General features: G+C 40.7%; 1 protein-coding gene across 1 annotated transcript; it reads right to left on the bottom strand.

The window, feature by feature from the left end:
• Positions 1-22: 22 nt before the first annotated feature.
• Positions 23-25,842, bottom strand: tet2 (tet methylcytosine dioxygenase 2). Its single transcript, XM_062387228.1, has 10 exons — positions 25,459-25,842; positions 5,745-8,663; positions 5,574-5,664; positions 5,374-5,467; positions 5,058-5,266; positions 4,731-4,881; positions 3,922-4,011; positions 3,474-3,611; positions 2,960-3,314; positions 23-2,711 (listed from the first exon to the last, which is right to left on the bottom strand). The coding sequence occupies exons 2-10, from the start codon at positions 8,617-8,619 to the stop codon at positions 1,348-1,350; spliced, it is 5,367 nt and encodes a 1,788-aa protein (XP_062243212.1). The 5' UTR covers positions 8,620-8,663; positions 25,459-25,842; the 3' UTR covers positions 23-1,347.

The following is a 25,842-nucleotide window of genomic DNA, read 5'->3' as shown; positions in this document are numbered from 1 at the left end:
TTGAAAGTAATGTACAGAGGAAGAAAGAAAAATATGTTATAATCATATTGCCAAACTAATTTTGAGGTATTACAGGTTTGTACTAAACATTATTTAAAAGCCTTCTCACTGCCCCAAGAGTCTCACATTGTATTCGTCTAGTAGGTTGAATAGCACCTTATGAAAAAGTCAGTTGAAACCCAAAGAAATTCAGATTGCATTTTTTCAACACAATCTATTACAGCAATTCCAAAAACGGGAAATTAATTTACTGTACAAATCTCAAATGTTTATATTACAGTTAGATTACAATAATTAAAGACCCCACAGCAAGCCAGCTGCCCTCTGAAACTGACACTGAGCCTACCCTGTTTCATGTTCCTCAGTGTATAAAAAGCATATTTACTAAGCACGATAGACAAAACTACACGAAATATTCACATCCAGGTTTGTTCAATGAACCTACAGTAGGGAACATTAAAAACAGTCGCTAACAACAAAGTCAACCTGGTAAATATTAAAATAACACAATTGCAAAGTTTTTCTCAAAATGTTAAAAATGCACCAATTAGTATGGCTCAATTTACAGTAAAAATGACATAGGAAAGGGAAAGAAGCACCAACACAATGATCGTTGTGAACTCAACTTATTTCATGGATTGCTCATACAATCCTCTTATAAGTTTGTCAATCAAAATGCCATGATGCTAGGGAATTTAATTACTGTTATAAGAGCAATAAAACCAGATTTTATGATTTAAAAATATTACCATATTACCAAAACATTTAATTTGTATTATTAAAAAGTGGTCCAAGAAGCACCGACTTGACGAAAAGCATTATGATGCTGATGATTTTAAAGCGGGTTAATATTTTCAGTGTCAGCTGAGATTGAGTGTCAATCGTAGAGTGTGTTATGGTATTGTGTGAAGGCATTTGATTTAAAATAAATGGGATTAAGCACACTTTAGCACCATGAATGTTGTAATTTACAAAGTCAGTGTATCATGCCAAGTTCGACATCTCCAAATTTTCGTAAGAAAACTAAAGCCACCATTAAAGAAAGAGAACTTTGTTTCTGTAAAAATAGGTCCTTATGTATCTGTCTAAAAGCACCAGAGAATTTGACACTCTTTCAAAAGTTGTCAAACTAAAATAAATACATCCTTGGTAGGATCAACTCGTAAAGCTTGATTGTGAAAGACCTGATGTGAAAGGTGATTTCATCTGTTCACGGGTTCCTTTTTCTGTACAATGCTGTTGTTAATATTATGGATAGAAAGGAGTGTTTAAATGAGGCCAGTGGTGCTTAAAGTCTTTGTTTATCATCTATGCAGCCCCTTCACTTTTCTTCATTGTGAGTGTTTTCTACACAAACTTACTGTAAGGTCCTGTGACCTTGGTGAAGGCGTATGGAGATGTACTGACATAGGTGTTTGTTGTGCATGACAAGGATCCCTCCATTAGTGCCTGGATAAAACGCTTGTAAGGAGGCGGAACACTGGGATCCGACTCCACATGCTCCCGCTTTACCCCCTTTTTATTGCCCTTGCTAGGTGTCCCCTCGCCACCGTTCCTCTCTGCATCTTCCTCCTTCTCTCTAGCCTTTTCTGCCATCTTGGCTTCCCACAGTGCCAACCCATGCTTGGCCTCATTCATATTTTTGTGCTGGTAGAATACCAAGGAGATGCGTGTTGGGTGGTTGCGGTCTGGATTTTTGAGGGGTGTTGTTGCATGGAGCTCCCGTTTTGCACACTCAATCAGGACTGAGCCATGGCTAGGGGCCAGTGCCACACCACCAATATCTGGGTCCAAGAAGTTGTGCTCATTGTCTGACCACATCTCTGGTTTTTTTGGTGTTGTGGGTGTCGGTGGTGTTCCAGGCTCTTGCTTTATACCAGAGCCCATGTGGCTTCCATTAGGAAGACCTACCCCTGGCTGTGTCTCGCGGTTTAAACACCCACCACTTATCTGAGAAGAAATCTGTGGGCTAGGCATGCCCACCTCTGTCTTGATTTGCATATGGAAAGGATCTTGGCCTGGTGGTAAGATTTGAGGGCTCCGAGACAGATATGGATTTTGGTATCCTCCAAACTGATTGCCTTTGTTTACAGCAGCTGTATAGTCTAGACCTCCATGGGATGATGGTGCTCTGGACAGGGGGTCCATAAACTGGGGTTCTGAGGCTCCATTAGGACCATAAGGGCCATAGGGTCTCATGGGGTGAACTGGCCTCATGTTGCATGCATTGTAACCATTGACCTGTAAACCTGGCTCATTGTACCTTGGGGGATAAGTGACGTCATAACGTTGATGTGCACCATACTGCTGCTCTGAATAAAGCACTGGCCGCTGTTGTCTGTACATGTCTAGGTGCTTTTGGTTTGAAGTATAGTATGGATGGTAATTGTCAAGGGGCATTCCTCCATTACATTGATAACCTGGGTATGGACGATTTGATCCATTAATGTAAGAGTTTGGTACATGGAGTGGGGAAGGATAAGGGCTGGCTGGTGTTGGCGGCTGGTGGGGATACAAGCTGCCTGGCTTGGAAGTGCTTGGAAAAGACCCAGGATGGTTAGGGAACCTGGGGTAGTTGGCTGCATTTGGGGAGCCAGGATAAGGGGGTAGAATACTCTGGTGCTGTTGTTGTAGTTGCTGAGGATGAATCCCAACGTGGTGGGTTGGCTGCCCTGGATGATAGGTTGCTCCAACTGCACCTGGAATACGTCCTAAAAAAGATGTTGGTTTTTTTTAATGAACGCCTGAGAAGTAGCAAAAAGAATTACACCAACCGCCAACTCAATCATCAGGTATGAATTTTGTAGATTGATTGCTCTTAGAGTTTCTTACTATTTATTTAGCACATAAACAATGTATCCCTACAAAGAGATACATTTTTACATAGACACAAGACGATTTAAAGAATGTGTAATAAAGGTTAAACAGTAAGTGAATAAACAATAAATTCCTACAGTACCTGCCATAGGAGTGCTGTGAGTGATATTCTCGTAAGTGCCTGCTTTTGACTTAGCCAGGAGTGCCTTCTCTGCCTTATCATTAGCGCTGTCCAACATGGCATTTTTGTTGGCAGCTGCCTTTTTAGCATCCAGCTTCTTTTGCCGGCAAGACTTGGCGGGCTCTGCAAGCATGCGCACCTGGCGGCGAAATGCACTCAGGACTTGGATAGCGCCTGACTTGATTTTCTCTTGTTGACCCTCTTCACTGCCAAATTCATCAGTCTTGGAAGCCTTATAAAGAGGCAAAACGTGGAGCTGCTCATCCTCTGGAATCTTTCCAATCTCTCGGTTATCCTCGCTTGTTAATGTGCACACCTGTAAAATGGATATGAGTTAAACACTCACTTAGTAATGTTACAGACATTAAGTACTTTTAATCATGGGAAAAGTATGTAACGTGATGTGCATTTTAAGTCTCAGCAACTATTCGATCCTCAATCTTGGAAAAATATACATTGCCCAGGTTCTGCTTACCACAGTACTGCCACCCTGCATGTTATGGAGGTCTCTGTGAGAGTGGGCACAGAAGTCCAGGCAAGCAGTGACCCCAGAGAATGGTCGGCCCTCCTTGTGGCCCAGACGGCAATCTGGTGCCCTTTGTTCATGTTCTACCTGTGTCCAGGAAAACAGGAGGTGAATTTTAGAACAGAATGAGTCATGCATTTATTTGTAGAAATACCCAATCACATTGTTAGGATCTGATTGTTGTCGGCAGGCAAGCTACATTTCTTTGTATGTATGCATTTGTGTTAAATTTGATGAATGATATGAGATATATTATATCATTATTTTAATGTATTATGTGATGACTGATACTTTTGACAAGTAGGGTATTATTTTTCAAGTTTTGTTGATTTTGATAAATCATTAGAATGTAGATTGGGATTAGTAAACAGCCTGTTCAATGTTCACATATACTCACCTGGTTTCCATAAGCTTCAGGTGCCATGTCTTTATACACTGGACCCAGTAAGGTTGCCAAATTTTGCAAGTTATGATCAAGTCTCTCTTCCTGAAAGACAAAAAATTGCACTCGTACGTTACCAAAGTGAAGTTTTCTGGAAGATGGTGAAAGGAGAACTCAGGCAACAGCTGATGTCTTATGCAGAAGGTTTTAATGTAGACTTGATGCATCAATGAGACCAGAAGGTGGAACAATATAACAATGCTAATGGAACAACATGAGCAATTGTCACCCCCAAGTCTCAAGATGTCTCCCACAGCATCCCAGTATATCTCCCTCTACTTGTGTCACCCATTCCAACAGCACATTCATGAATGGTGAGAATTGCTGTCACTCTCCATGTTACATGTAGGTGCTCGCATCCTATTGAATAGTTAAGCCTAAAACATGCATTCCTAAATCACATTGTGTCCTTACGTCTTTCCATTAGTGAAATATGCAAAAGAGTTGAAGTTGGTGCCTCTCTGTCTGCCGCATCTGAGTTAGATATGAAAGTCCCTCAACGTAGACACTACAATGGACTGTTTGGCCCTTTATCTATAACCTGACCTTGGGTAGTGTTTAAAGAGAGAATGGAGTATCTGTGGAATTAGCACTATTCTCCTGTACAGATATAATATGTAATATACATTATACATAATAGTTAGTGGCATATACAGTTATGTGTTAGTATGGTAAAAAAAATAATTTAACAGTGACTTTAACATGTTAATTTAATATATCCATTATTCACACTTAGACTACTATTGTAAATCTAGACGAAATACCTCCTTCACATCATCTCCTAGTAGCTTGAATTTCCTTGGGATTTTGCTTCGGGCAAATTTGCATCCATTGTAGTACATGCTCCAAGAGCAGCCGAAAGAGAAGGATGCTCCACAGGCATCAGGGTTTAGCCCCTGGCATGCACAGGTCCTCCTGAAGGGGAAAGACATAAGGTTTAAATTAGTCATTTTTGTCCATTTTAAATCTGGTAGGCAAGAGTGGTGAGTGAGGATCCAATAGGGAATTGATACCCTTCAAGACTCTTGTACGCTGGTACATGTAACATGTATATTTGAAGGATTTTTGAGTCTTCTAGTGCCAATACTTACTCCTCATTGAGAGAGCAGCGTCTCTGGGTGAGGGCTCCATGCTTTTTCAGAGTTTCACTTAGCTCGAGGTAGAGGCGGTCAGCTACGCTGGGTAGGACGCCCTCCCAGACCAGGATTACCACAATGATGCAGGCTGTCTCACATGTGTGAGCAGTACGTTCCCGCACCAGCACCAGTAGCTTTTCGTCTACACTTGATCGACGAATCACCTGAAACATGATTGGTATTTGAACATGGGCACATGCAGAGATGTGAGGCAAATACATTGGACCTGATTTACTTACTCAAAAAAATGTAATATACAATCAGTTCTTACCCATTTGGCTATGGGGCATCCCTGTGTACTTTTTCCTTCCTTGCCGGTAAATATTACTTTTTCAATCCTGAGTGCGCTACCAGTGAGACCAGACCTTCAAAGAGGAATATAGGCATTAAAGTAAATACAGGTACAATAGTGCACAGTGGTTATAAAACACACAATTAAATTTTTTTCAAGAGGACTAGTTTGTGGCTTACCTTTTCTCCATCATCTCCCGTATAAGAGGAACACTAGGTGCTGATCCCAGGTGAGTGTAGTATGGGCCTTCATCCTTCTCACTGATTTGTTCTTAGGTCATAAAGAAACTGCATTAATATTTACACACCAACTGATCAATCATGTTTAAAAACAAACATAATGAGACTTACCAACACAGTGACAGGATGCAATATCATATTGCGTTTTCCCGGGGGTATCCAGTAGATTCTTTATAGGTGTATCCAGCAGCTTCATAGGTGAGTCCATAAAGCTCTGAAGGAGGTTTTCCTTCTTAGGAGTGGAATCATGTGGTCTCTTTGGAGCTACTGGGGCTGAGGCAGCTGCATATGATTCAACTCCACCCAGGTCAGTATTTGTTGAAAGGATTGTGACAGGGCCAGAAGATTCCACTTTGACTTTGTTTGCTGGATTGATGACAAGGGATTTCTTCTCAAACACAGGTGAAAGCTGATACTGCCTCAGACTCTGTTCCATAGAGGCCAAGATGCTGTCCTGCCTCTTGCTCTGAGCACACTGGGATTGCTGATTTTCCTGCTTCACCTGTATTCCACCTATTCCTGCCTCTCGCATCTGTAACTGATGCTCCTGCTGCTGCGAACAAGGGAGCTCAAATCTGGCACTGTTTTCCATTTTCACAGCCCTGAAGCTGTGATCACTAGTGGTCTGGGGAGAATGAACAGGGCCCTGACGCTCCTGCCTTTGTAACAGGTGCATACGAAGGGCTGCGTGCCTCTGAAAGTCTCCATGGGGACTCACAGGTCCCAGAGGTAAACGAGGCCCCCTTTGGAACTGGGTGTGTGATGTCTGCAGATGCTGTTCAGTTTTAGGATACATTTGTGTTGATACCTGTTGGTTTAATGCACCTTGTGGTAAATGAGGTTGTGAGTGTGTAGAGGACTGGGGAAAGTCTGTGTGGTTTGGCTGGTGGCAGTGGTTGATAGGCTGCTGTGGTTGGAATTGCGTGAGGTTACTGCTGCCTGAGTTTGGTGGATATTGCCGTTGTTGTTGTAATTGTTGCATTTCTTTTGAGTTGTTGTAACTGAATGCTATGTGGTCAGTGTGCTGATTATGTTGGCTGTTGGGTTGAGCAGGTTGGAGCTGCTGTTGACCTGGAGCAGGCTGACTACGTGGTCTGTAAATGGTAGACTTGGGTTGCCCTTCAAATTGTGGTGGGTGGGACAATGGCCGCTGAAGATGACAGTGCTGTTGTTGCTTTGTTGTTGAAAGCCCAGGTGACAGTATATCCTGCAGGTCAGGGTCTTCACATAAGTGCTCTGACTGCATCTGGGTGTGGTAGTGGCTGTCTGCTTGCCGATTTGGGGGAAAGTTATGGTGCTCAGGTCTTTTCTGGGGTTGCTGCATTTGAGGTGCTTTAGCATTTGATTGCTGACACTCAGGGGCAGTGTTGTGCTGTGCTGGCACACAGTGAGTTTGGGCTGGTAGACAGTCATGTTGTTGCTGCTGGAAGCTGTTAGACCCTTGACTGCTATCTCTGAAAACTCCCTGTGTCTGGAATCCTTGCGGTGAATTCATTTCCAACATCTGGCTGCGAATCTGCTGGTTAGCTGCCTGCTGCTCTGACTGAGGTTTAGCAGAGTAGCCCCTCCACATATCCTGCTCTTGAGCCTGGGGTGACGGGCCATTTCCAGATTGCTGGGGAGAATGTGAAGAGTTCAGCTCTATCCAGCCTCTCTGGTGGGAAGTCGGACATGATAAGTTAGCTCTCTGCTTAGACAATGTGTTCTCCATCCCATTTTCTAATCCAGGATGACATGGCGGCTGGAGACTGGGCCCCATACTATCGTCTCTATGTGGCATCTCAGCATTTTGTTTAAAGTCCTGGGGTTGCATCTGGAACTGATGGCCCCCATCAGTGCCATGATGCTGACCAGACCTGGGTCCCTCACTTTGTCGGATCTTATCTATCCCAGAGCTAGGAAAGGGGTCATATCCACCCTCCTCTGGTGTTTGTAGAGGAGCACTGCATTCGAGAAAAGAGTTCTGAGTAAACCCCTGGTTGGCCTTCACATATATACCTTGAGGATTTGTGTCATCTGGGTAACACTGTGAGCCATTTGGATGTTGTTGTGAGCTGTTGGCAGTATTTGTAGGGGATATCCCATCCTGACCAGAGTAAGAACGTGGCCGCTGCTGATGCTGTTGCTGATGGTGTTCTGCTGCAAAACTGGTTGAGTATCCATTCACTCCATAGTTGACAGAGTTGTAATTTTTACTTCCTTCAGCACTGCCAGATGCTCCAGGCGGCTGCTGTTGTGAGTCAGGCCTTTGGTCTGAATTGGACAAGCCTGAGGTTAAAGAGGGGTGTTGAGCACCTTCACTGGGTAACTTGTTTGCCAGTGAACCATTGACAGCATCAAGGTTTGACCCAGGTGTATGTTGTGTAATTGAAACTTGCTCAGGATAATACTGAGACAGAGTTTTCTCTAAAAGGTCACCTGGAGCGCTCTCTATGTTTGAGGGAGGCGATACAGCACCGTTTGGAATTGAAACTTGTTTATTCCTTGGTAGACAGAAAACATCGCCATTGGGAAAATTACAGTTCCTCTTGTCTAAGTTAACCTCTCTATGTGGGGCCTTGCAATCAAATTCTGTTGCCTTTGTCAACTCAGGAAAATTTGCCAACAAACTAGAACTCGTGTCATCATTACCTTGAATCTCAGTGTCTACTTTAAGCTTTTTTGTCTGGTGGACCATTAAGGATTGCTCATTGAGCCCATGCTTCAACTCTCCATTCATCAATTCTCCATTCATCATGTAGGCTCCTTGATCAAATAGCCCTTGTCCTGAAGCTGGGCTGTTGCAATTCTCTCTGTGCCTCTTCATGGAGTTGGCACCTGTATTAGGCTTGTAATGGTTCCAGTTTGTATCCCCGGTGTTCTGCAGAGAATCTCCCTCTGAAGACGGATCTCCATTCTGTAATTTGTGTTTGAGGTTTCGAGATTGGCCAAATTGTGCTAATATCAGACTTTCTTCCGCCTCATGTCTGGCCTGTTTTGTTTCCATCTGGCCGGCTCAGATTCCATCCACAGGGCTGCCCTCTGTCTGTCCTGCAAGGCACAATGTAGGAGATACATATTTAGTTATTTCATTATTCAAGCAGAATTAACAAAATGTGATACAGTGAAATTGTTCTGCTGCATTGCCAATATAACATGTAGGATAAAGTTTAGATTTACTTCCAACAACTCAAGTGAACCAAATTCATCTTACTACATTCCTTACAGGATTATTTGTTATGGAGCTATGCACATGCATTGATGATTAGGTTTGTCTGTAGGGATATAATCTTGAGGATTTTAAACTTTACATTAAGGTTGCTCTTCTATTAAATTGTGATTTGTCTCTGTAAATTCAGTTCAGACATATTCTTTTCAGGAAGCCCCACCTTTTTGGTCCTTAAACACCAACAACAACGATTTTATAATTGTTAATCACACCAGGCTGATAAACCACTTAGTCTGAATATGGCCAGAGTGAGGGGAGGGTCAGTAAAGTAATGTGTTTACACTTGGCACTGAATGTGTCAGCAGATTGCTAATAGAAAGTAAAGAAGAAGATGAGAATGCAGACTGGAGGTTATCACAGAGATATCCTGGCTGACCATTTGAAAAACTGTACGAGTTTTACTTTACTTTACAATCAGTGATCTACATGTTCACCATTTTTTTCAGTCAATTTTTTTAGATGCCCTGTATCTACACTTCATGGCATGTCACTTCCTGTTCATTATTGTATGTGGACATTAATTCTAGAACTACAACAGCCAAAATCCTTACTGTCCCCCACCAACTTTTCAATAGGTTTAAAAAATTTGGCAATATTAGGGAAGTGCCTTTACTCTCCTGTTTGAAGAGTGTTTCAATATTTCATTGGAATATGGAGTAAACTTAACAAATGGTTAATTTGTTTTAGTACCAAAAGACAATATATTAATCAAAATACAAAAGTATAATTTATTCAAGACTGAAGGACATAGGGTTCATGTCACAGATGGTAGATGGTAGGAGAAGCTGGCTGCTCTTCAGCTGTTCTGTTGTATTCCTCGGCATTGCCTCATTGTAATCTCAAATTTGCAAATATAATTAAGTTCTCAAATTTGAGGCCTTTGTTAAGGGCTATACACAAGTTACAAGCTTTGGGTAATGAAGTAATGACTAACCCTAACCCTAACCCTATGACTACAGAATCTTAACCCACCCCGATGTCTGAGAGACCCACATAAATCGAACTAAGTCCATATGTCCAGAAAATAACTATTGTCATATTATCAAATTGCACGCTTTGCACAAAATTTACAAAAAATATATTTGACATTTGTAATATACATTAAAAAGAAAGCTGAAGGAGAGATAGCTTTTAATTTCTATAATTCAACAAGATTTCATCTGAAGGTTAAGCGGCAGGCTGAGCTTATGGTTTCATTTCATTTTCCCTGTGCTCCCTGCCAAAAGCAAATAGATTCCAGTGATTCCAGTAGAATATTGATTTTTCTCTGCTGCCCTTCATTGTTAATGCATGTCACATCCGCAGCATCTGCAAAACAATTGCACTGCACAGGCACAAAGAGCCGCAGTCTAATCCATCATAATTATGAGCAACTCCCTGCAGATGCTAAAGGAATGGGCAGCTGATAATCACCAAGAGGGGGCCAAGAATTATTAAGTGTTAAAGTAAGAGAGTTAGTGCTGGGCATTAAAGCTGGCTGACAGAAGATGTCAGCTGAAGGTACTGATACTTCAGGTTCATGGTTTGCAGGAGATGAAGGGAGTTCAGATTTTCAACAGTATACGTCACAAACCTGTCATTCAAATTTCAGTTTCTCCTTTTCTTCAGATGGTAACAATCGTATCTTGCCTGCATCTCGGTCAGTTTACAGCTGAAATGGATGTTCTCGATTTCAACTCTCTCTCCACTGTCGTCTTTCCAAAAATATTTTCCATTTAGGTTGTGTGGTAATCAATTTCAAATGTAGTGTGGGCTGCTATCTTTTCAAATGCTCTGTGCTTGTCCCTGAGGGTTATTTTTCGTACAGATGTTCAACACAATAAAAGATTAATTTTCCTGACTTTGATTGGTGGTTCCTCGGCCTAAATACAAGCCCACTGGAAGCCCTCTCCAGCTTCACAACCACCATCTACTCTGAGGTACATGGCATGTTTGATTTAGCGTAATAGTGCGCAATTGTCACATCTGGAACCAGTTATGGCTACTTATGATTCTGGCAAAAGGCATTTGCTTGATAACCTATTTAGAGTTTTTTACATTTTCTTGAGTATGTTCAGATTCACTTTGAACCATAAAATGCATGGACTTGATTAATCAGCTAATGTACAGGCTACAAGGACTGTAAAACAAAGGAAGGATTCAATAATGCTATGCAATACGTGGAAAAGTCTGAAGTATAAGGGAATTTTATTTACTCAGTTAATATAGGTTAGAGAAATATGTATCAAACAACCCATCAGCAGCAGAGATATTAATTTGGGGTGATTTACTTTTGAAAAGTTTCCATTTCATTAAATACTTCAACATACTTTAATCTTGTAGAGACGACATGGATTTCAGTTGTCCTTAAACACAAAGCTCAACCAGGACAAGTGGACCAAAAACTAAATCACTCCTATGCAATAGTAGTCAAGTCGACCATCTGGATCACGACCATCTACACAGAAAACTGTCAGGCTTAGCTCTGCCCAGGCGAGCTGGTCAACATAATGATCGCCTTCCCTGTTTCAATCAACCCTCCAGGACATTAGCACCCCTCCAAACCCCCAAAGTTAGAGTGCTAAATCTCCCACTAACGAGCCAAGCTGTTACAAGGGTGTCTGGAAGCTCCCACCGTTGTCACAACAGAGAGGCCAGCTGCCTGTTAGCAGGTTGAAGAGAGAAGCTGCACAGTGAAAACAAAGACAGCTCGCAGGTCAAGCGTTGGAGAAAATAGTCCGAAAGGTGTTGTTCCATCTGCAGTGAGCAAAGTGGGCGCATCTTTCACCCCAAAAATGAACTTTCCTTTTTAGAAAAACTGCTTATTAACTTGATGAAAATCAATTTTTGGGGGTGCTAACCTAGTCAAAAGATGTTAACACATCACTCTAATAGAGCTATCATGCATTTACCATTAAAAGGATGTATAACAAAACATGCAGATAAAAGATTCATTATATCTTTTACATATTAACCCTTTGTGTTGTCGTTTTCTAGATGTTCCATTGTGATTTTTTTTAAGGAAATATCTGTGTTTTTACTATGAAATAAGAATCTATGGTCAATGACTGTGGACAATAAATAAGACTTAAGTTTTCAAGTTATGCTGAGACAGTGCTGGACCATGAATTTCATGAGCTGCTCGGGCAACAAGTTGCAAAGTTAATCTCCTATTTGTTTCGGGATCCCACCACCAGCATTGTAATCAAAAGTGACACAGAGCCTCTAGGATTATGTCAGTTATTAAAATTGAAATGTGTGGGGGGTTGACTTCATTGGAGGATTGATAAATGGTCTTTGCATCCAGAATGCATCTTTATTCATACACAAATTCACACATTATCATTTGCAGCAGTTCTTCTTGTTTTTTAAATGTGCTGTTTGGGCAGACCAAGAAAAGTGACTGACAATGACTAACAAGTTTTCCATTTGCCAACATTTCAGGAAAATGTCTGCTTAAATAGTAACTGAGGCTGTTTTCATTTAGAGGACACCGATTTGAGTTTTTAAAAACTCCTAAATAGGTTGTTTTTATATTTTAACTATATACTATAAAAGAGCTATTGTTAAGTTGTGACTGTATAATTTCCCAAATTTCAAACAAGCATTTCATTTCTTCATTAGACCAAAGAAACAAACAACCATGTTTAAAATGGATGGTAAAATTTATAGGATTTTACATTCTGAATAGCAAACCACTTCAGTACTTTGGCAAAGAGGGACATTTTGTTTTGTATTTTAAATTTTCTCATGAAGTTAACTCGCTATTAAAGCATTATTCTAACTTAATTTGCTTTTAGAATAAGGTTTAAGCTGATACCCCCACCCTTTTTTTACCCTCACATGAAAAGCATCTGATCCCTGAAAATGAAACAATGAGATAAGCGGGTGAATACCACTTCCCGACCCCATGTGACTACTCTATTGTTTTGTCTGGCCCTAGATGCAGTCTGTAAATCAGTAACTAAGTCAAGAGGTGAACACCAGTGCTAAGCTGTTCTCAGTGCAGCTCCAGTCCTAAGGGACAGTCCAGGCTTTACAAAGGACCGAGCGGAGCCAAGCAGCTTGTCACAGTTGGATACACCCACACTGACAACAAAAAAAAATCTTTGCAAACCCAGAACAAAGCCAGAGATCCCAGCTGAGCGTGTGTGCGTGCGCCTGTACACGTACAAACACTCACACCAATTACGCAACGTTGTAAGTCCAGCTTTGAAGGTGCTTGCTTTGAGACATTTGGAGTACTGGCTGCATTCCCTTCATTATTTATATGATACAGAGGGAGGTCTATTTTTGCTCTGGAAGTAGAGCAGAAAACTAAACCAGAGGCACTGTGGTGTTGTGAATTTAGAGGGTTTGCCTGCTAGAAGTTGTGGTGCTTTGATCTATCTAGGTTTTCTTGCAAGTAGATAATGTCAATCAGGGAAATGTGCACTCTTTTTCAGGTCATAATATAACTTGGCTTGTTTGGCTCGAACTGGATTCCCAACAAAGCTTCCTTTCCCTCCAGATGTCAGTTTCTTTGTCTTGGTAGGCTGTTGTTTGGTTTCCCTCTCTCTCCCTCTCACAGAGCCTCACCTCCAGCTCTCTGCCCTGTAATTACACCCCAGATTCTTCTGTACTCCTGCCATTCATCTACTTCCTTCCTGTCCGGTCCATCAAAATAGTCTGTTTAGTTATGAAGCTGGCTGTTGTAGAAATTGGCCTATAGTTACAGCCTATGCATTTATTTGTTGGCATTTATGGAGGGTCAGTTGCTTTAGTGCTTTGAAGCCTGGGGGCAAGGATGGACTATTAGACACAGTGTGATCAGTGTTGTAAAACAATGGACACAGTTTGCAGAAGTCATTTAAGGGCAGTAGTTAATGCACATGACAGTAGAGTATTATTTTAACAATTGTCTTTTTTTAATATAGCTTTGCTCTACCAAACACAAAAGTAACCAACATGTTTCAGTATGTCCATTGTCCATACAAGGCTGTAAAGAATCAGCTAGTAATCATAGTTATTATGGATATTTATCCATATCGACTCTGGTCGTGTGAAGCTTTATTATGTGTAACAAAGTTTAATCCACTGGACACACACTGTGTTTTTGTTATTCCCAGCAAGAGCCAGTGAAATATGAGAGCTGCCATAGTAGATGGGTTCTATATGGCGTGACTTGGCAGCCGTATGTGACATTCACCGCTAACAGCAGCTGCTGGGAGACTCAGGTCTCTGCACTTTCAGGTTGAGGCCTAGGCAGCTGGGCCAAAGAGCCCTACTGTTGAAGAGGGAGAGAAGGGGAGATGTAGAGCAGACCTGTAAATCAAACACACACTTGCCAAGGCACACCCCTGTTTTGCAGAATAGACTCAAGAATAAGCCATACTCTCAAGTGAACATTTCCTTTTCTCTGCTGAAATGGGCCCATTTGCATGTTCCTGTTTGAAAGATAAGAACATGGAGTATGCATCCAGTCCAGAGACTATAAATTTTCACAGCACTTTGTAGGCTAGGTAAAACCCATATGAAGCGGGTCACAACAAAGTCCTTTCATTACATACATACATATTGTAATCTGACTGAACATTGTAACTTTAATGAACTGTAACTTCATTTCTACAAGTCTGTACAAACCCATAGAACTATATTAACACATACTGTATAGCATTTACCTAGCTCGGACTGTTAGCAGGAGAAGCATCAGTTTAGTAAGTTCTAATATCAAGTCAATAGTAACTATCAATTGCTATTCTTAGCTAGTTTGCGATCATTTAGCCACTGATAACACAGCATTGCTAACTCTTGTATAAGGCCAAGTATTAAAATTGATTTCATTAAAAAGGAGGATTAAGGATTGTTATTAAACTGATCCAAAGTTAAATCCAGTTTTGATATTGATTTAATACAACTCAGACTTTAATTCAATTTATATGAAAATAGTAATTGTAATAAAATGCAATTTACTTGGAAGAACTATTCAATAAAATAGTTATTTAGGCCTCTATTGCTTTCCATGTCCCATCAAAAGTAAAAAAGAGAGTAGTTCTACATTTGTTCAATATAGTGGAAATTAAAATATGGCAATAACAACAAATATAAATGGTATAAGCCTAATTTGAGTCACTGAAATTTACTGAAATCCCCCATTCAATTTTTAGAGATAACTAATTTCACATATCTTTCTCTAAACATAAAGCTTTATGGAAAAGGAAATGGAGGTTAAACAAGTCCTTGTTTGGTAATACAGTAATGTAATGGAATATGATGACAGACTGGAGTTAGACAGTTCAGACTGTGAGTGAAACACTACCCCCAGAGACTTCTACCAGTCTAATTAGGTCAGATGACTTGCATTCTGCACTGTTTCAAATCCCTCCCGTAAAATATAAAGCTGGATTCGCGGCTCCGCAAACCTCATGACCTCTGACAACATTTTAACAACTCTGCATTCCAGCTGGCTGTGTAAATAGCAGCCATGTAGGCTCAAAAACACTGCACATCCACTTCACGACCATTTTTAAATCCTACAGTGAATTTCTGCTGATCTTAGCGCTTAGACTATACCTTCAAACTATGTATGTCTGGTCCAGTTTTTGACACCAGACCATTTAACAGCCTGAAACATACACGTTTGCCCAACTTAAGGCACTGTTTGATTATGCTTTCAGACATCTGTGTAGAATTTGAATTATGACAACCCATGACATATGGCTAGCATATGATCTGAGGGGGTTTACTCCATTGGACGGAATTTTAGGGAAAAAGTTAAGGGGGGTGGACTGCAAAGTCTGGAAGGTTGTAACACACCAAGTCATAAAGCACAATGAGAAGCAATGTGTTGGTAGCTTGTGTTGTTACTGACGGTTTAAAACTAATCAGGCGCGGGAGGACACATGTTCATCTTTTGCATCGCACAGATTCTTGCAGTCAGGCCACCTAACACTTGTGACTACAGCATGCCACATGTCACACACATGTACTGTGTACAATGCAATTTGTTTGTGCTCTATGTCTTTCCTTTTTTCTACTAGTCTGAACATATGACACCCTCCACCCTGGCTGCGAAACAGAAGCGCCCAGTGTCTTCAGTGGATTCTGTAATCCTCCAAATTTACTTGGCGGGTCAAAATTTGTTCGGAGTGCCTTGATCTAGTTACAATCCTGTCACGTTAAGAACATTTACAACATATGGCATTGATACACTCTTACAGCAACAGCCGCTGACAGAGGAACAATCTAAAGAAATCCAACATGAAAGTGAAATCCGGAACAAAAAACCCCATAAAAGAAGAGCACACACACACTGGTCGGAGGTCTTGGCCATTTCCTCATTTATCAGATCTGAGAGACCCATCGTTTTATTCACCCGTCAAAGGAATAGTTTTAAATTGTGGGAAATGGTTTGTTTGCTTGATGTTGAAGACAACACTACTCTTGAGTCTCACATTTGTTCTAAAAATATGAAGGTTCTCCAGTAATTCACTGCTCAGCACTAATTCACCAAAAACCACAACTTGCCATTTGTTACAACTTTTATTTGGGTACAGATTAAACATGTCAAATACAACATTTCCTAGAAGACCGTTTTTTTTCAACTTTTTCTAGTCTTTGAGCTTTTGTGTGTTTACCGAACAGACTTAAGGGTGTAACGATCTAATCTATCTGTTGGCAACTAGATGAAAAGACATATTTCCCATGTTGAACTATTGCTTTAAGTTTGAAAGGTAATCTGACATGTGAAGGTGTAGCACTGTTCTAGAGAGTTGTGGTTCACCAGATGTTTTTGATACACATATTGCCTTAATTGTCCCAACTGACGGTTGATCTATCTTTCCTAAGTTTGGGGCATACACCGTCTGTTTTACTTTAAGGTGCTGTGATCTTTTGTATCGGTAACTGAATAGATGCAGAAACATGTGTAAGTTATTATCATGAATACAGAAGCATGAGTATCTGATTTGGTGATGTGACCAGAGTACCCCTCAAACCAAAGTATAGTTTTAGAGTCAGGTAGAGCAGATTTCCTGTAATATATGTACACATATACATGCAAACTATATTCTTGCTCTTGGTTTTCTTTTTGGAATCTGAAGACAAGATTAATAGATTACCACAGAAACACAGAGGACGTACACTTCTGTTTGTAATTTCTTCCCTGGAGAATATCCTCCCCCTCCAGAAGAGAAATGGATCTGCACAATCTACATTGTTCTTTATGTCTAATGCAAGACAGATGTGGCCTACTTCAGGAGACTCCCACTGCAGTATTTATGCTTGCACTGCTTTTTGTGCCTGTCTGCCTTCTTTGATTGTATTTTGAATTCTAATAACTTACTATATAACTATTTGAGCAAGTTAATTTGAACTACTCAACATTATTTTACTGAATTGATTTATTTTTTATCAATCGTAAACCGATAACAACAATTTATTGTGTGCTTTTGAGGAAAATCTTAAGCCGCAGATCTAGAGTCTGATTTCTACTATGTTATATGAGCCTACATATTATGTTAAGGGAAATATCAAGGGGTCTTACCTCCCCATTTTTTGGCTAATGGTAGCCAAATCTACAGAGCTTTGGGCTACTAGTGAACCTACATCAAGTAAAAGGGAGTAACAAAGGAAATACATGAGAGACAATCTGGCACCAACAATAAACCATATTTAAGTGCTCATAGCCATAATTAGGATCAACGTCAACATTAATCCAAGATAGTTTGATAACTATGTAAAGGGTTCAGTGGGCTTTTTCTTTGTGGAGCTCAGGAAGTAGTGAGAAGGACATAAACATATATAGGAGTCTGTGATTTGTGGCAACCTTTAAAAGACCCAAGGACAAGACTGGTTTACTCAGTCTAGTTTTAATGGCTTAGGTTGAACCGGATGAACTGCTGACAGTTGTTACTTGACACTGTTCATATTGTGGATCCAGCATGTTGCTGGCTAACACACAAACCTTTGTCTCAAAGTTGTTGAGCTTGATGAAGAAGTTGAAAATACTGATAGAGAATTAGTACATTAACGTATGTTGTAGCCTATTATGTAATTTAGTTAGAAGATATTGCATGTTTTTATGCTTTTAGATTCATGGCCTTAAATGTCAGTAGGTTTGAGCGGGTTTTAATGGCAAAGGTGAGATGGAATTTAAGGTTTTTTAGATTACATATTAGTATGAATTACTCAACAGTCTGTGGTGACAGGAAAAAACTGCCTCTGTGCATGTGTGATACAACCTGTTACGCAAGTGTTGTGGAATAACCGCACACACAACAATTGCAAAAAAAAAACATCCTCCTTGCACGTACTACTGTACTTTTAAACTTGGTCTACTTGAATCAGTATGATCTTTTCAGCACTTTCAAATCTTCAGAAACAGCTACTTCAAAAGTAAATGAGAGATTAATTCATATCTTTAATTAAGCGTAACTCTTTAACACAAAACTGGGTCATGAATTTGCAGGGACTCATGAGCTAAGAACTAACCTTAAGTTACTAAGTGCCAGTATGACACAAAAGATAGATTCGCATACAAAAACTGAGGTGGACTTGAGACTTAAGTTGCAAAACAATTACTGTGTCAAACCTCTGGGCCAGTATCACAGATCATATCTATTAATCATCAGCCTTTCCTTCAAATATGAAGGAATTGAGGTTGAACGTTTTAAAGAAGAGGTCATTCTTGATATTAGATAGGCCCATCTGACTCATCCAACTGCCTGATCTAATCCGGTAGTTGTTGTTTTTCCTGTTTAATCACCACAGCCTGGAGGAAACCTTGCCTAACTTTGAAGCACACTATGCAAAGTTTGCGCTCAGAGTCTAATCCCTTTTCTGTGCCTTCAAGCTGCATCACATAGAGCCTCTAATGAAGAATTTGGCTCCTGAGCATACAAACCCACTAACCTGTCCCCAACCCCTCACAGGTCTGCACCTTTCCTTGCAATCTGCATGTCTCCTTTGCCCTTCAAACCTTTGTCTACGCAACAGTCAATATATGTGACTAACTCGATGAACTGTGTGCAGAGCAAAGTTAATTTCATTCCGAGTACATGGTATAGCCATGGCGACCATCTTATGAGCCCATCTGGTCTAAACATTACCCCAGCATGGCTGACTGCAGAGCAGGCTGCTTTGCTGGGGTGTGCACATGTGCTTAATGCATTGATCCTGCTAGTAAATCAATAGTGCCACATATTCAGGAACCTACATTTGCACTTCCGCAGATCCATATATATGACTGCATTTCAGAAATGTGTTTAGCCACAAACCAGACAAAAAATAATGTCTCACTCTCATTTTTTAAATGTAGGTTGCACTTCTTGTTTGTTGTCTTTAGCTTCTGCATTTATGTTTTCAGCATTAACAAGAAAGATAGTGTAGTTGCTCTAAGCTGAACTAGTTAGATGAGAAACTCATTACTTATTGACCCTTTCCTCTTTATTCATTGTCTTACTCACTACAATCTGGCATGAGATGGAACACTCATACACACAGAAAATTGACAAACAAACGAATCCCATGTTTCTTTAATTCACCCTCCAGCCTGCAAGTCTTGGCATGTGATTACCCTATAGGCACATTTATATAGGAAATTTCCCTTTCTGTTTGCATGATCTAAATCCAAACCAGTTACTAATTAAAGAGGGAGTGAAGGTGAACAGTAAACAGAGCAAAGGGACTCAAAGGAGAGAAAATGAAAAAATGGAGCACAACATGGCAGGGAAGGACTTTTAAATAGGTACCAGGACAGACTTGTATGCCTGAGCTACATATAGGAGTTCACTGTGAACAGAAAGCATGACAAGATTGGAAATCTATATTTTCTTTCTTCTATTCTAAAAAAATAAAGCCACAAATATAGTATAGCAGTGCCAAGAGTAACTTTTCTCCAATATCCTCTTTTGTTATCTGTAAAGCGACTGTGGAGATATTTTTTCCCTCATTGGTTTCTGAGCAGCCTGACCTAAGCCGCTGTTGCTAAGCGCCCTCTTTCCCTCCACTGAGTGGGAGTCACATGACTCTCATTGAATAGAAATCACAAATCCTCCTGGGTGAGGGATATTTTCTGGGATTCAGGGCTTCACCGTAAGGATGTATAAACCGAGAAGTACACTTCTTGCTCCACTCAAATTTTAAGAAAGTACTTACATTTTGTGTGTTGTTTTATATTTCCCTTAAAGACAACATTTTATCCTCATATGGTATAGCTTCAGGAATAACAATAGTCAAATTCTGCCATGTTGATTGGTGTTTCCCTGCATATAAATCTGTATTTGTACTGACCTTACTTCTAAGACTAGTTTTAGGGGGTAGGGTAGTGTATGAATGCAAATTGTGCATGAATGCTGGGTATTATCCTGGAAGGAGTCTCTATCCATTCTGACTGAGAGCTAAAATCAGACAAATGCATACATGGATACAAATCCAACGTGATTGTCATTGAGTGGCCCGACTCGGAAGGACACCAGCTGCCACACTCGTACATTCCACGTGGGAAACCTAATAGTGAACCTGAGCCACTTGAAGCCCCCAGAAATAGTTAGTGATGTCATTCAAAGCCTTTGGTAGCATTACGCTACTCAATGACATTCAGGACCAGCTGTCTGTCTTTGTGCTTCTTGTGTAGACAACAGGGGGCCATGGAGCCTAACCTTTCAATGACGGCTCCCAGCAGCAAAATCGTCCATATCTGACAGCCATTTCAGAGAAGGCCAAACAGCCATCAGAAGCAGTTGTTTGGATCAGCGTGGTCGCCTTTGAGATAGCTCTGTTATGACAGAGCTTTGCATATTATGTGACAGGGGCATTAGCTATTGAAATTGCTTTTCAGATATACATCTAGATCAAGATGAGTTTTGACAGGCTATATTATCTTGAAACCAATGAACCTTTCAGCAGCTTGAAAATGTAACCTCTTGCAAAGTCTCCTCATCGTCACATGTTTAGTTTTAGGGGAACTGAGAAATCTTTGACATTAAAGTCTTTCTAAAGGTCAGATCTTAGCATGAGGTCAGGTCACAAGATTTGTAAGCATTTTGACAGGCTGTGTTCAAGACTTCAATCTCCACAACCATCATGCTTTTGTTTTAACGGGCACCTCTAGGCGTGTCCTTATAGTGAATCATTTTGATCTGCAACTTGTTCCACTTACTAACTGATTTTTCTTACACCATCTCTTTCAAGAGTGCTAGTTTTGTTTCAGTTTCATTCGCTAAAACGTTTTTATTACTATTATTATTTTATTATTCCTAGAATTGGGAAACGTTATCTGAATGGATTTTGGCCAAACCATGTTTCTTCCTTTGAAGTCAAATGTTCCTATATTATTGTCTGGATGCATACAAATGTTTGTTTTTAGGATAAGCATTTAGTTTTATGGTGACACTACCCATAAAACTTTGCAAATATTGAAGTTAAGTTGTCATACCGCAAAGCAAGAGCTGTGAAACAAGGTTATGAAATCATGTAATCACTTTAATCTCCCAATTTGCCACTATTAAAGGCTGTAACCTTCGTAAGAGCTATTCATTATCAAACTGGCATCAACATAAGAAAAGGCTTGCTCTCAGTCTCGCCACGTTCCCAAGCACAGACGCTGTTGAGGCCATGTCTCCTAATTTTTTTTTTTATCTTATCTTCTAGCAACGGAACCGGCGAAAACAGCTTTCAAGAAGATTGTCCAAGCGTAGGAGGAGCGCTGTGGCGGGAAGCGGGAAGAGATGCTATTCGCTTTGAGGCCGTTACGTAACATCTCACTTTCCTCTCTCTGCGGAATGCCACGATAGTGTTTGTAAACAGAGCGGCCATGTGCGCGCACTCACGTGGAGGAAGCTTTTGAGTCGGTGCCCTCGCTGTCTCACCCCTGAGGTAAACCCTGACATCGATACATGCTCACAGGGCCAGCAACACTCCCGCCAGCCCTGTGCCACTCAAACAGTGCCTTATAACGTTCACTCCATAATTACGCATCAGCCGGTTAACAAAGCACAGCCTTGAGAAAATAGAAGGCCACGAGTCCTAGTCGGGATTCACAATCTGTCTCACCCTGTGACATTTACTGATAAAGTGTTTTGTATTTCAGAACTTAAAAAAACATTTTGGTATTACCCTTATCCAGTGACGTACAAAAAAAACCCTTCCCAATCCATTATTACATTACAGACTTTTTAACAGGGTCGGGCCTTCATGAAAGACTCTGGTTGGGGTTTGGCACGAGTCTGATTGGTTATTTATTGATCACCGACATAATTCTTTGAGTATATATGTATCTGTATATATACATATGTATTTTCAGAAAAGAAAAGCACAAAACTCTGAATCCTGATGTTACGAAGCTGCAGGATCTCTAACTGTTTTCATACACATAGCATGAATAACCGTTAAATGCTTTAATGTGTGCTATTATTCTGGTGAGTAAAATGAAAAATAGCCGCATTTCATCTATCTCCCTTAAATCTCCACAAGGATGCATGAGGCTAACACCATGCAGCTTTATGTATTCATTAACTACACGGAGCTGTGCATTGCTGATGGTAAATTCCTTACAAATATATAAAATGTGAGCTAAAATAGTGACAACATAGTCACACTCAGATTCCATTGCAGAAGCACCTCATTGTGGTTTGCAGCTCCTCCCTTGCTTTCTATGAGGAAAAAAAAACAACCCCCGATAGCAGACAAGAGGGAAATCAATAATGTGGAAATCAATAAAAACACTCAGTATCTCGCCATTTTGTCTCAGGAAAGCAGCTGAGCTATGGACCAGTAAGCCAGCAGGTAGTGCAATCTAAAATGTCTAACCTACCACTGGGCCTGTTACTCTGTGTCACTAGTGCAACTGCCCCTGGCTCGAAATATGATGCGTGGGCTGGACAGAGCAGGGTCAGAGGTGAGGGCTTGGGTAAAGGCTTGGGTATTGTAAGTAGACAGCATTGTTGTAGCACGCTATGGCAACTGGACATTCTTCCCAAAGGTGATATTGTCTTTTCCCCTTGGAGTGACATAAAGGGGACTTACGGCCATGACGAAGGAGCAATCCAACCGCAAGGCTTTATCTGTAGGTGTGGATAGAAGGGAGACGCTATGTGCAAGAGATTGATCTATCTGGCCCTTCCCCCACTCAGCCCCCTGTAGGCCCATTAATGCTCTGGTGCCTGCAACAGCAGCCATGCGGAGACTCTTGAAAACCTCCCCAGTAAGATTGTGGGGGTTTTATTTTTCAGTTTTAAAACATGCAAGTTATGCAGTTCAGGATTATCATTGTTAAAACCTGCAACTGAAAACAATGGACAACACAAATTGTACATTCAAACTATGACCATCATGTGCTTTCATTGGTATGCAGAGAACTGGGTTAGAGGCAATCCATCCAAACTAGGCAGTAGATATGGAGTGGAATGTAACAATCCATCTGCTTAAGGATTAGATAAAAGTAAATCAAGAAATCTAAAATAGACTCGAGGTTCATGATATAGAGCTGTGTCTCAAATGTTTGGTAACAAAAGAAAAAAAAATCAAACTGATATGACTTCATCATGAGAAATTATCTAAAATGTCTTACTTGTTAACATTATGAATGGGGCAATGGGACCCACATGCGCACAAATGTGTGGATCAACTGATCTCATCCAGTCACAACATATTCATGGATTCTATGGAGAACACCACTGTTTCAGCACTCGTGTTGACACTACAGTCAATGACCATGCTTGCAGTATCAAAACACTGTCATGCCTTTGCGTCAGAGAGCCACACCACCATTGTTGGTTCAAAAGTTTCTTGACAGTTCACGAGGATTTTCATCCACAACAAGCAGATACATTTTTGGGGTTAGGTTTGGGGTTAGGGTTGATAAGAAGAGTGGAAAAAAAACTTTGGCAAAAAGATAAGGTTCCTCTTCTCTTTCATCTGTTCACTTTTAAGCTCTGCTATCAGATTAATTTGACTTGACTGCACTTTCACCCTGTCATTCATTTATCCATGCATTTCTTTCTAATAGAAACTCACTGTCACTATTTTCACTATAAATGTATTTCCTTTAACTTTCAGAAAACTTCAGTTTGAACTTTAAGTAAAGCTATAGCCCTGCGTTGGTCCTCTGGCCAGACTGTTAAACTGGGCCCAATTAATAGTGGGTCATTATTCTCCACCCCCCAGGCTTGCCTTTATATAGCTTTTTACCTGAGGCCATGCTGTTGGAACATTACAGCTGCAGTCAGGACAATACACAAACCCAATACACAAACCAGAGATAGACCCGTTATATTCCAATGGGCCACTCAGATAAGTAGTATTTAGTTCATTCAGGGGAAAAAACAACTAACAACAAATTAGCTAATTGCTTTTGAGATAAGAGGTTCTACAACTCGTACGAATTTACATGTTGTAAATATGTTATTAACCACTGCATTTCCAAAGTATACAAACTCACTCAACTATGGATGATTATCTCCTTGTAATCCCTCGAATATTTTTTTTCTTAACGGATTCCTTAAAAAAATGATGAGACATCACACAGAGACTCGCATTTCTCTTTGTGTTGTCAATGATCTATTTGCCAATAGCTCTGTTTACAAAATAACACACCAGGCTGATAGTACTAACCTTTAACTGCTTATACTGCATTACATTATACAACCCTGCTGAGCTACTATTGGTTGAAGTTGTTGCAGCTCTCAGGCAACTATCCCCTGTTTAGCCGATAGTTAAAAAACCTGCCTCAGAATTCCCATTCTTTTGCCCCCAGTTAATGGTGCGGTAGGATTGAGTTTCAGCTCCTTCAGAGCTTTCTGACCTTGCCTGCCTTCACCACTCTCTGCCACCACCATTCTCTTCTCTTTTGCTTCTCCTTGGGATTTGCCTTTTGTCGCCTCTTGTCATTCAGTGGTGAAAGCATTGAAAGCTGATTCACAGAGATACACAAAGCCAGAAGCTATGCCACTGCAGACACTGTGAGCACTCACTGCTGGACATGTCCTGGTTGGACTTTTCACTCTCCTACACACAGTCTCCCCCGTGAACGGCACAAACAAACATATACACGGCTATGGACGTGAAAATAAGAAGCCACATGGGGTAGTACTTTGTTTATCTCAACATATTCAACGAAGGTTATTATATTTCTCTAATAACCAATTATTGTGCATAAATGTTAAAAATGTGTTTCTGTTCTTAAAACAAATGATCTTACACAAACACACACACTAACACACACACACACATTCCATACTCAAACACACCTTTACTAACATGAGCCTAATAGTAAAACAGCCAGGTTGAAATGTTACACCGGAGTAGACACCGGCATTTGCTTTATGCCTCAAGAAAAACTCCTGAACAAGCAGCCAAACTAGACTATTTTCTATGATGCATTCAAAAGCAGCAAGAATGTGGACTGAACACAACACACAGGAAAACAGGGAAATGTTTCTCTCAAATTCAGCTTGCAAAAAAAGAAAAAAAGAGAGAAAGAAAATCGTCAGCCATGTTGAGTAGCTTTATCTAATATCCCCTCCTTATTATGTAGCTCTCCGTTTTACGGTGGGGGACATTTGCTTTCCCTCCCTTGATACAGAAAAACCCCACAAAATACAGACAAGGTTACATGGGATTAGGGTTAGAAGAGTATTAAGCCTACGAGCAAAGTCTCACCTCCTTTTTACGTCCCTCCACTTTGTAGAAATTCCAACAAACCGTCTGGATCTCCTCTTTAACAAATCCTAAAGGGCAGCCATCTTGCCTCCTTCTGTTCTTCTATGAAACAGACTATCCTCCACATCAATATTCATGGAAACCGCTCTGACGTCGGCTCTCATCATCAGGAGAAGCCCGGGTGTCGCTGTTTGCCGGCTTGAGAAGCACACTCATTTGTGGCCCTAGCGTAAGGCAGCCGAGGCACGCCGAGGGCACAAGATGCTGCTGCCGGTCAGGGGGAAGAGCCTCGCTTGCTGGCAAACTCTTAATAATCACAAAATCACTTTCCTGCTGAGTCCTTCCCACACAAAGAGACGGGTTTTCTCCCCCCTCTCTGCTCCC

Source organism: Platichthys flesus, chromosome 5 (assembly GCF_949316205.1).
Source record: "Platichthys flesus chromosome 5, fPlaFle2.1, whole genome shotgun sequence".
Taxonomy (NCBI): domain Eukaryota; kingdom Metazoa; phylum Chordata; class Actinopteri; order Pleuronectiformes; family Pleuronectidae; genus Platichthys; species Platichthys flesus.
This window is presented reverse-complemented; position numbering and strand designations above follow the sequence as displayed.

What these genes read in the sequence shown, in the direction of transcription:
- tet2 (XM_062387228.1), bottom strand. Translation starts at nt 8,619, where the DNA reads ATGGAAACAAAACAGGCCAGACATGAGGCGGAAGAAAGTCTGATATTA. An exon ending in TGCATCCTGTCACTGTGTTG is followed by an intron (nt 5,665 to 5,744) that starts GTAAGTCTCATT and finishes TTATGACCTAAG; the next exon opens with AACAAATCAGTGAGAAGGAT. An exon ending in GATGCCCCATAGCCAAATGG is followed by an intron (nt 5,267 to 5,373) that starts GTAAGAACTGAT and finishes ATCATGTTTCAG; the next exon opens with GTGATTCGTCGATCAAGTGT.